Source organism: Danio aesculapii, chromosome 3 (assembly GCF_903798145.1).
Source record: "Danio aesculapii chromosome 3, fDanAes4.1, whole genome shotgun sequence".
NCBI classification, from domain to species: Eukaryota; Metazoa; Chordata; class Actinopteri; order Cypriniformes; family Danionidae; genus Danio; species Danio aesculapii.
In genome coordinates this window covers 4,714,055-4,726,554 of record NC_079437.1, presented here as the reverse complement: position 1 = coordinate 4,726,554, position 12,500 = coordinate 4,714,055, and the positions used below count along the sequence as shown (strand labels likewise).

The following is a 12,500-nucleotide window of genomic DNA, read 5'->3' as shown; positions in this document are numbered from 1 at the left end:
AAAGAGAGGAAGACATTTGGATATTTCACCTTCAACAGTGCTGAACATCATTAACAGATTCAAGGGATCTGGAGGAATTTCAGTGTGTAAAGGATGAGGGTGCAAGCCTAAGCTGAATAACCGTGATCTTCGATTCCTCAGCCGGCACTGCATCAAGAATCCTCATTCTTCTATAAGCCATATCATCACATGAGCTCAGGTCTACTGCGGCAAACCTTTGTCAAGTACTACAATACAAAGTTACATCCACAAATGCCAGTGGAAACTGTCCTGTGCCAAAAGGAAGCCCTATGCTAACAGTGTCCAGAAGCGCCGTCGACTTCTCTGGGCTCAAAGGCATCTGGGATGGACCATCACACAGTGGAAACGTGTACTGTAGTCAGATGAATCAGTATTTCAGGAATTTTTTGGAAGAAATGGATGCCGTGTGCTCTGGACCAAAAAAGAAAAAGCTCATCCAGACTGTTATCAGCAACAAGTCCAAAAGCCAGGATCTGTCCTGGTATGGAGGTGTATCAGTGCCCTTGGCAAAGGTAACTTGCACGTCTGTGATGCACCATTTTTAAAGCACAATATATGCCTTCTTTTCCATGCATATTTCAACAAGGCAATGCAAAACCACATTCTGCACACATTACAAAGTCCTGCTGCGGAGGAAGAGGATACAGGTACTTGACTGGCCCGCCTGCAGTCCCGACCTGTCTCCAATAGAGAATGTGTGGCACATTTTGAAGTGCAAAATGCGACAAAGAAGACTCTGTACTGTTGCTCACCTTAAGACTGAGACAAAATTACACCTGAAATACTTCATCACTTGGTCTCTTTAGTCCTTAAACGTCTTTTAAGTGTTGTGAAAAGGAATAGAAACATTACAGAGTGGGAAATGCTTTACTAATCCAACTTGTTTTGAAATGTGTTGCAAGAACCAAAACTGGGATACATGTATATTATGAAAATCACAAGTAATACAGTAAATATTGTTTGTTATATTGTCTGCAGTGAAATACAAGTCAAAGTCCAATTTAGAAATCACCACTTTCTTTTTTTATTTGCATTTTCCATACTGGCCCCGCTTTTTCTGATTTGCCATTGTATATAAATGTATATCAACACTCTATATGAATTCATTTTATTTTAGAGCAAAACCAGAGCCATTATTTTTTTTAAATCAGCAACACAAAATGTCTTGAGAAACAAGTGTGATGCTTCAGCAGATACAGTAATGTTTTTCTCTCACTGTGTTTGTGTAATGAACTCTTCCACTGGCTTCATCCATTTCTCCCTCCGTCCCACAAGAAATGACGGGGGAAACCAACAGGAAGTGACTTCCGTTAAATTCAGCTTTACACTCTGGATCTCGCAGGGTCACCGCTGTCACCGGCCAAACCTGCGTCTGCAGACAGGTCAGACATTTGGGCGTTATTATTACAGCTCAGATCAGTATTGTTCAAGGTCAGATCAGTATTATTACAGGCCACATTTTATGAATGTATGCATTATTAATTATTTTTTTCATTAAGATTTCTGCCAGCTTCCTTCCTTGTTCTTCCTCCACTTCCCACTTGTAATTTTTTCAATTTAACACTCATATTTGTGTATCATGTTTAATGCACTGGCTCATAAAGTGTGTGTCTGTTACCTTCAGCATCTGCGTATCAACGGTAACAGTCAGAGCTCCGCCTTCACACTGATAGCTGAGCGCATCAGGGCTGTCAATCATAATGTCATCTTGATGATGCCAGACTGAAGACGCATCATCAGAGTCTGAACATTACAAAACACACTGTTATAAACACACACACACACACACACACACACACACACACTAGTGAACAACACACTCTTTTCTACTCTTCATTATGTCTAAGGGAAATTATTAGATAGATGTGGATTGCTATTGGTGGATCTGCTGTGATTGACAGGTTGATCACGCCAGTAAACACCAATCAGAAGTAGTTAAAGGGACGTTATTTTGATGAAAGAATATGTGCATAGGTAAACTGCTTACAATTAAATCAGCCTATTAGTGCCACATTTAAAATAATAATAATAATAATAATAATAATAATAATAATAATAATAATAATAATAATATATATATATATATAATGAAATTCAAGTCATAATATTACAAGAATAAAGTCGAAATATTATGAGAATAAAGTTGAAATGTTATAAAACAAAGTCGTAATATGAGAATAAAGTTGAAGTATTACAAAAAACATGTCAACATGTTGCAAAAATGAAGACTAAATGCTACTAGATTTAAGTCTAAATGTTACGGGAATGAATATGAAATGTTACGAGAAAAAAGTTGAAATATTACGAGCAAAAAGTCAAAATGTTACGAGAATAAAGTCAAAATGTTATGAGAATAAAGTTGAAATATTACGAGCAAAAAGTTGAAATATTACGAGCAAAAAGTCAAAATGTTACGAGAATAAAGTCAAAATGTTATGAGAATAAAGTTGAAATATTACGAGCAAAAAGTTGAAATATTACGAGCAAAAAGTCAAAATGTTACGAGAATAAAGTCAAAATGTTATGAGAATAAAGTTGAAATATTACGAGCAAAAAGTTGAAATATTACGAGCAAAAAGTCGAAATGTTACGAGAATAAAGTCAAAATGTTATGAAAATAAAGTCGAAATGTTACGAGAATAAAGTCGAAATGTTATGAGAAGAAAGTTGCAATGTTATGAGAACAAAGTCGAAATGTAATGAGAATAAAATCGAAATGTTATGAGAATAAAGTCGAAATGTTATGAGAATAAAATCGAAATGTTATGAGAATAAAGTCGAAATGTTATGAGAATAAAGTCGAAATGTTATGAGAATAAAATCGAAATGTTATGAGAATAAAGTCGAAATGTTATGAGAATAAAATCGAAATGTTATGAGAATAAAGTGGAAATGTTATGATAATAAAGTCGAAATGTTACAAGAATAAAGTCGAAATGTTATGAGAATAAAGTCGAAATGTTACGAGAAGAAAGTCGAAATTTTATGAGAACAAAGTTGAAATGTTATGAGAATAAAATCGAAATGTTATGAGAATAAAGTCGAAATGTTACGAGAAGAAAGTCGAAATTTTATGAGAACAAAGTTGAAATGTTATGAGAATAAAATCGAAATGTTATGAGAATAAAGTGGAAATGTTATGAGAATAAAGTCAAAATGTAACAAGAATAAAGTTGAAATGTTACAAGAATAAAGTCGAAATGTTACGAGAATAAAGTTGAAATATTATGAGAATAAAATCGAAATGTTATGAGAAAAGTTTAATTGTTACTAGAATAAAATGTAAACATTAAAAGAATAAATTCGAAATGTTATGAAAATAAATTTGAAATGTGACGAGAATAAAGTCAAAATGTTGCAAGCATAAAGTCGAAATGTTGTGAGAATAAAGTCGAAATGATACAAGAATAAATTCTAAATATTATGAGAATAAAATCGAATTGTTACAAGAATAAAGTCAAAATATTATGAGAATTAAGACGAAAAGTTAAGACAATAAATTCGAAATGTTACGAGAATAATATCAAAATGTTACGAGAATAAAGTCAAAATATTATGAGAATAAAGACGAAATGTTATGACAATAAAGTGGAAATGTTATGAGAATAAAGTTGAACTGTTAGGAGAATAAAATCAAAATGTTATGAGAAAAGTTTAATTGTTACTAGAATAAAGTTGAAACATTAAAAGAATAAAGTCAAAATGTTACGAGAATAAAGTAAAAATTTTACGAGAATAATGTCAAAATGTTACAAGAAAAGTTGAAATGTTACAAGAATAAAGTAAAAATGTTACTAGAATACAGTAGAAATGTTATGAAAATAAATTCGAAATGTTACGAGAATAAAGTTGAACTGTTAAGAGAATAAAATCTAAATGTTATGAGAATAAATTCGAAATGTTACGAGAATAAAGTCGAAATGTTGCAAGCATAAAGTTAAAATGTTACAAGAATAAAGTCAAAATGTTATGAGAATAAAGTCAAAATATTATGAGAATAAAGACGAAATGTTATGACAATAAAGTCGAAACGTTATGAGAATAAAGTTGAACTGTTAAGAGAATAAAATCAAAATGTTATGAGAATAAAGTCAAAATGTTTTGAGAATAAAGTAAAAATGTTACGAGAATAAAGTCAAAATATTATAAGAATAAAGACGAAATGTTATGACAATAAAGACGAATTGTTACTAGAATAAAGTTGAAACATTAAAAGAATAAAGTCAAAATGTTCCGAAAAATAAAGTCAAAATTTTACGAGAATAATGTCAAAATGTTATGAGAATAAATTCGAAATGTTACGAGAATAAAGTCGAAATGTTGCAAACATAAAGTCGAAATATTACAAGAATAAAGTCAAAATGTTACAAGAATAAAGTCAAAATATTATGAGAATAAAGACGAAAAGTTATGACAATAAATTCAAAATGTTACGAGAATAAAGTCAAAATGTTACGAGAATAAAGTCAAAATTTTACGAGAATGAAGTTGAACTGTTAAGAGAATAAAGTCAAAACGTTACGAGAATAAAGTTGAAATATTACAAGAATAAAGTTGAAATGTTACTAGAATAAAGTAGAAATGTTATGAAAATAAATTTGAAATGTTATGAGAATAAAGTCTAAATGTTTTGAAAATAAAGTCAAAATATTATGAGAATAAAGACGAAATTTTTAAACAATAAAGTCAAAATGTTATAAGAATAAAGTCAAAATGTTTTGAGAATAAAGTCCAAATATTATGACAATAAAGTTGAACTGTTAAGAGAATAAAGGCAAAATGCAATGAGACAAGTTTAATTGTTACTAGAATAAAGTTGAAACATTAAAAGAATAAATTTGAAATATTATGTGAATAAAGTCAAAATGTTATGAAAATAAATTCGAAATGTTATGAGAATAAAGTTGAACTGTTACGAGAAAAAGGTTGAAATATTACGAGTAAAAAGTCTAAATGTTACGAGAATAAAGTTGAAATGTTACCAGTAAACTTTAATACTAAAACTCTGGCTCACCTGTTCCTTCTCCTAACTTGACGACGAAGCGATTGGCCAGATCAGCTTCGGTGTACGAAGTCACTTTGGGAAAGCCGTTCTGATTAGCCCATTCTAGAAGGTCAGGGGTGTTGAGGAGGTCAGAGGTCACGGTGCTGGTCATGATGAGGTCAGACGCTTGACTTCTGTACGGCAGACTAACACTGTGGGACGACTGAAACACCAGATGGAGTATATTTCTGTCAGTAAAATCAGCAAAGTGATTATAATAAATGCTAATTTAACTTTGATTTTCTGTGATATTGTAGTGTTAATGGTAAAAAATGAATTCTTCTCTGATCCAAGTTTATTGTATTCACTGATGGTCCTTGGGGTCAACAAAAGAATTGATTTTGTAACAAAATAATAATCATTTCTTTAAATGAATTTAATTTTACTCTGTTCGTTAATGTTTTACTCCATATTTATACAATTTATGAGGGGATTTATGATAATCTTTCTTTCCATTTATATAAATACATTCAATTAAAATGTCATTCATTTTCTTTTCGGTTTAGTCCCTTTGTTAATCAGGGGTCGCCACAGTGGAATGAACCGCCAACTTATCCAGCATCTGTTTTATGCACCGGATGCCCTACCAGCTGCAACCCATAACTGGGAAACACCCATACACTCTCATTCACACACATACACTACGGCCAATTTAGCTTACCCAATTCACCTGTACCGCATGTGTTTGGACTGTGGGGGAAACCGGAGCACCCGGAGGAAACCCACGCGAACACGAGGAGAACATGCAAACTCCACCTGACAACTGACCCAACCGGGGCTCGAACCAGCGACCTTCTTACTGTGAGGCAATTGTGGTACCAACTGCGCCACCATGCTGCCAATAATAATAATAATAATAATAATAATAATAATAATAATAATAAGTAGCCTTCTTCCGGCTACTTCCAGCTGTTTTTGTTTCTGTCAACACTAAGTACAGCTAAAATTAATGTTTTGTGTCTAATTGTTTAGTTTTGTGGCAAGTAGTCATATAAAAATTCAATATTTAGAATTGTTTTAACACAAATATTTTATGATATAAGCAACACAGCTACAGCAAATAAAATCAATAATGCATGTTTTAAATTTAAAGTGTGCGAATTATCAAAAATTTACGATAATTTTTCATATTGTTTGCACCAAGGGGCCCCAAATAAAATCCTGCTTAGGGCCCCCTGAAGGCTTGGGCTGGCCCTGAACGGATTACTTTTAAAAACTAGGTAATAATATTTGAGTTACTTTTTTTTTTAAATGTAATGCGAGTTACTTTTTAGTTTAGTTAATTTGCTTTTAAAAAATAAATTGCTGAATTGAAATGATCGTAGTCACGTTCAATCCTGCACTCAATGAGAGAATGCAGGGACAGATGGAAAGCAAGAAAGTAAGACATTACATTTCTGCGAGAGAAGTATTCTCTTTATCTTGAACACATGGAAGAAAAGGGAAAGAGGATTATCTGAATGGACAGTGATTTTACTTCACTAATAAGACACAAGTACAGAAGTACAAAAGTAGCAAACGCATTGCTTTAAAGAGCCCATATTATGGGTTTTTGAAAATGCTCTTCCATATAGTGTGTAACACAGCTCTAAGTGAAGTGAAATATCCAGCAAAGGCTTAAATCTGTAAAGACTGTCAGAACACGGATCAGTGCATCATGAATCAGTTTCTTCCCCCATTTCACAAGTGTAAGTACGTGCCATTTAAAATTATTGCCTCGTTTACTCTATCTTGCAAATTATGTATTTAGTTGTGTTTTGTTACTTGTAACCGCGTGTGCTGTATCAGGTTAACTCTTTATATTCTCATATCGCGTGTAAAGCCACGTGAAATCGCGACGCGTGCTGCTTTGTTTACGGATCGTCAGCTGTTTCTACACACATGCAATGGTCAAGTTTCAAAATAGTTCAGCTCAGGTTCGAGGTGAGGTGTCTAAATTGCACCCAGCTAGCTGAACTGGCGCTCTAGGCGTGTGTGTTGTGTTCTCTGGGGCAGAGGGTTATGTGTGTGTGTAGCACCGGAGCAAGCTGAACTGCCGCTCTAGGCAAAGGATGATCATATTCGCGGATATAACTGAGGACGCGGGTGGTGAGGGAGGTGTCGCCGACGCCTGTATGGACGCGCCGGCCCTGTGTGTGTGTGTGTGTGTGTGTGTGTGTGTGAAAAGAGCAGGTAGACTGTGATGGGATAGGAGATCTCCTCGCCAGTTCTTGGACTTTTTGCTCAATAAAATAGTTAGTCGTCAGTATTTTTTAGTCCATCGTCTGTGTTTACATTCACCCACTGGCAGCCAAAATCCACTGTGAAGCGTGTATGCACTGTGACTACTTTAATATTGTTGATTAGCAGCTGGCCATTTCCATGGCCATTTCACTCTGTCTCGCGCTGAAGCCTGTCAGTGTCGTCGACCAATCGCAGCAGGCTGTCATCGGTCCAATCAGCGCAGATTAGCTTCGCGCTGAGGAGGGGTTTGGGAACAAATGAATCGCTGAACGATTCATATGGGAGTCTCTGGGATAATTAGGTAAAAATAAATGCAGATTATAAGACCATGAAAGTGTTTTTTGGCCTTGCATGCATATTAGACTGTTGTTGGAGACCCTTACAACCTACATATGACCCTATTTCATGTATAATATGGGCTCTTTAAATTTTCATTAATCTGCATATACGGCATGTATAGCTCTGGGGTCAGGTCAAGTTCTCAGAAGACAACATTAACCTTTTAAAAGGTAAATTCAGGTTAAATAGTGCATCGTTAATTGCAGAGCTCCTCTATTTCAAAAAAAAAAAGAAAAAAAAAAACTCAGCCAGGTGTGAAAAAGTAATGCAAAAGTAATGTAACACATTACTTACTATAAAAAGTAACTAAGTAACGTAACTAGTTACTTTTTGGGAGGAGTAACTCAATATTGTAATGCACTACTTTCAATAGTAACTTTCCCCAACACTGTTCATGGGGATTACAGGGTTTAGATGTAAGACTTTTAAAAGAAAACAAAAAAAATCTGTAAAGATCACTGAATCTGTTCTTACATAGACCCTGACGTGACCTTTGACCTGTGGTGCCACTAAAGCCCAGTTGACTGCCGTTGCACTGCTGAGGATCAGAACAACCCTGTGTAGAGCAGAAGAAGCCACTGGGGGCAGCAGAGAGACAGACACCTCCACCTGCAGAGAGCTGATGCACACGCAAACACACACACATACACATGCACACACAAACACACGTCATTTAGGCCATGTCCACATGTACACAGGTATTTTTATAAAGAGTGTCCCCGCTTTAGTTTAAAAAAAAAAAAATCTCCGTCCACATAAAAACGCTCTGTGGTGCATTTTAAGCGTACTCCAAACCAACAGGAGGCAATAATGACACTTATACTAAGTTCACTCCAGTTGTGGAATTAAGTGTTTTCGTGAGTAAATTGCATACAAGTCAATTCAAACATGAGGAGAGAGGTGGATTACTGTCTCGTAGTGAGAACGATGTGGAATAAGCGATGCATTTTTCATGAATTTTGCATCTTTTGCATTTGGTGTGAACCCAGCCGTGGTGGCCAATCACATAGGGGAAAACAACATGCACTTTGCAAGCGAAAATTTGGTTGTAGTGTCCACACAATCACACTGTACCTGGAGTTTTGGACTATGTTCAGCCTGGCCAGAGTTTTCCGAAAGAGAGTTTTCAATATTAAATTAGAGAACTCACCCGCACAGGCCAGAGCCGGATGACCAGAGTCGGATGATGTGCACCTCCATCTCTGTGGACTCGTCTGTCGGTGTGCAGCCGTGAACCTCCTGCTCCTGCAGCTCTGAGGCCTGATAGTTCTGCGACACAAACAGAGAGCGCAGACGACATTCACTCGGCATGCTGGGATCTGGAAAACAGATGGATCAGGAGTGACATTAGAAATAGTGTGATCAGAAATTAATCAGATGTGACATTAGAATTAGTGTGATCAGAAATGAATCAGGAGTGACATTAGCATAAGTGGGATCTGAAATGAATCAGGAGTGACATTAGGATGAGTGTGATTAGAAATGAATCAGGAGTGACATTAGGATGAGTGTGATCAGAAATGAATCAGGAGTGACATTAGGATGAGTGTGATCAGAAATGAATCAGGGGTGACATTAGAATGAGTGTGATCAGAAATGAATCAGTAGTGACATTAGGATGAGTGTGAACTGAAATGAATCAGGAGTGACATAAGGATGAGTGTGATCAGAAATGAATCAGGAGTGACATTAGGATGAGTTTGATCAGAAATGAATCAGGAGTGACATTAGGATGAGTGTGATCAGAAATGAATCTGGAGTGACATTAGGATGAGTGTGATCAGAAATGAATCTGGAGTGACATTAGGATGAGTGTGATCAGAAATGAATCAGGAGTGACATTAGGATGAGTGTGATCAGAAATGAATCAGGAGAGACATTAGCATGAGTGTGAACTGAAATGAATCAGGAGTGACATTAGGATGAGTGTGATCAGAAATGAATCAGGAGTGACATTAGCATGAGTTTGATCAGAAATGAATCAGGAGTGACATTAGCATGAGTCTGATCAGAAATGAATCAGGAGTGACATTAGCATGAGTGTGATCAGAAATGAATCAGGAGTGACATTAGCATGAGTGTGAACTGAAATGAATCTGGAGTGACATTAGGATGAGTGTGATCAGAAATGAATCAGGAGTGACATTAGGATGAGTGTGATCAGAAATGAATCAGGAGTGACATTAGGATGAGTGTGATCAGAAATGAATCAGGAGTGACATTAGGATGAGTGTGATCAGAAATGAATCAGGAGTGACATTAGGATGAGTGTGATCAGAAATGAATCAGGAGTGACATAAGGATGAGTGTGATCAGAAATGAATCAGGAGTGACATTAGGATGAGTTTGATCAGAAATGAATCAGGAGTGACATTAGGATGAGTGTGATCAGAAATGAATCTGGAGTGACATTAGGATGAGTGTGATCAGAAATGAATCTGGAGTGACATTAGGATGAGTGTGATCAGAAATGAATCAGGAGTGACATTAGGATGAGTGTGATCAGAAATGAATCAGGAGAGACATTAGCATGAGTGTGAACTGAAATGAATCAGGAGTGACATTAGGATGAGTGTGATCAGAAATGAATCAGGAGTGACATTAGCATGAGTTTGATCAGAAATGAATCAGGAGTGACATTAGCATGAGTCTGATCAGAAATGAATCAGGAGTGACATTAGCATGAGTGTGATCAGAAATGAATCAGGAGTGACATTAGCATGAGTGTGAACTGAAATGAATCTGGAGTGACATTAGGATGAGTGTGATCAGAAATGAATCAGGAGTGACATTAGGATGAGTGTGATCAGAAATGAATCAGGAGTGACATTAGGATGAGTGTGATCAGAAATGAATCAGGAGTGACATTAGGATGAGTGTGATCAGAAATGAATCAGGAGTGACATTAGGATGAGTGTGATCAGAAATGAATCAGGAGTGACATAAGGATGAGTGTGATCAGAAATGAATCAGGAGTGACATTAGGATGAGTTTGATCAGAAATGAATCAGGAGTGACATTAGGATGAGTGTGATCAGAAATGAATCTGGAGTGACATTAGGATGAGTGTGATCAGAAATGAATCTGGAGTGACATTAGGATGAGTGTGATCAGAAATGAATCAGGAGTGACATTAGGATGAGTGTGATCAGAAATGAATCAGGAGAGACATTAGCATGAGTGTGAACTGAAATGAATCAGGAGTGACATTAGGATGAGTGTGATCAGAAATGAATCAGGAGTGACATTAGCATGAGTTTGATCAGAAATGAATCAGGAGTGACATTAGCATGAGTCTGATCAGAAATGAATCAGGAGTGACATTAGCATGAGTGTGATCAGAAATGAATCAGGAGTGACATTAGCATGAGTGTGAACTGAAATGAATCTGGAGTGACATTAGGATGAGTGTGATCAGAAATGAATCAGGAGTGACATTAGGATGAGTGTGATCAGAAATGAATCAGGAGTGACATTAGGATGAGTGTGATCAGAAATGAATCAGGAGTGACATTAGGATGAGTGTGATCAGAAATGAATCAGGAGTGACATTAGGATGAGTGTGATCAGAAATGAATCAGGAGTGACATTAGGATGAGTGTGATCAGAAATGAATTAGGAGTGACATTAGCATGAGTGTGATCAGAAATGAATCAGGAGTGACATTAGCATGAGTGTGATAAGAAACAAATCAGGAGTGACATTAGCATGAGTGTGATAAGAAACAAATCAGGAGTGACATTAGCATGAGTGTGATAAGAAACAAATCAGGAGTGACATTAGCATGAGTGTGATAAGAAACAAATCAGGAGAGACATTAGCATGAGTGTGATCAGAAATGAATCAGGAGTGACATTAGCATGAGTGTGATAAGAAACAAATCAGGAGTGACATTAGCATGAGTGTGATAAGAAACAAATCAGGAGTGACATTAGCATGAGTGTGATAAGAAACAAATCAGGAGAGACATTAGCATGAGTGTGATCAGAAATGAATCAGGAGTGACATTAGCATGAGTGTGATCAGAAATGAATCAGGAGTGACATTAGGATGAGTGTGAACTGAAATGAATCAGGAGTGACATTAGGAAGAGTGTGATCAGAAATGAATCAGGAGTGACATTAGGATGAGTTTGATCAGAAATGAATCAGGAGTGACATTAGGATGAGTGTGATCAGAAATGAATCATGAGTGACATTAGGATGAGTGTGATCAGAAATGAATCAGGAGTGACATTAGGATGAGTGTGATCAGAAATGAATCAGGAGTGACATTAGGATGAGTGTGAACTGAAATGAATCAGGAGTGACATTAGGATGAGTGTGATCAGAAATGAATCAGGAGTGACATTAGGATGAGTTTGATCAGAAATGAATCAGGAGTGACATTAGGATGAGTTTGATCAGAAATGAATCAGGAGTGACATTAGGATGAGTGTGATTAGAAATGAATCAGGAGTGACATTAGGATGAGTGTGATCAGAAATGAATCAGGAGTGACATTAGGATGAGTGTGATCAGAAATGAATCAGGAGTGACATTAGGATGAGTTTGATCAGAAATGAATCAGGAGTGACATTAGGATGAGTTTGATCAGAAATGAATCAGGAGTGACATTAGGATGAGTGTGATCAGAAATGAATCAGGAGTGACATTAGCATGAGTGTGATCAGAAATTAATCAGGAGTGACATTAGGATGAGTGTGATCAGAAAAGCTGTTCTTCAGGTATGTGTGTGTGTGTCAGTGTGTGTGTGTCGTACCCTCTCCCAGCCGCAGGTAAACCCGGTTGGCATGTGTAGTGTGTGTGAGGGAGGTGACGGTGGCATGGCGCTGCAGAACCCAGCGCAGCAGCACTCGAGGCCGCCGCGGGAG

The 12,500-nt window shown here is 36.4% G+C and overlaps 1 protein-coding gene across 1 annotated transcript in view; it reads right to left on the bottom strand.

Annotated features, from left to right (window-relative positions):
* engl (endoglin, like) overlaps nt 1-12,500 on the bottom strand; it is a 31,606-nt gene that overhangs the window by 16,068 nt on the left and 3,038 nt on the right. The window contains exons 4-9 of the mRNA XM_056449915.1: nt 12,389-12,500; nt 8,778-8,946; nt 8,102-8,246; nt 5,036-5,228; nt 1,640-1,764; nt 1,238-1,393 (exon numbers count right to left, since the gene is read on the bottom strand). The exon at nt 12,389-12,500 is cut by the window's right edge and continues 63 nt beyond it. Coding sequence (XP_056305890.1) covers nt 1,238-1,393; nt 1,640-1,764; nt 5,036-5,228; nt 8,102-8,246; nt 8,778-8,946; nt 12,389-12,500 — 900 coding nt within the window. The remainder of the gene's footprint in view (nt 1-1,237; nt 1,394-1,639; nt 1,765-5,035; nt 5,229-8,101; nt 8,247-8,777; nt 8,947-12,388) is intronic.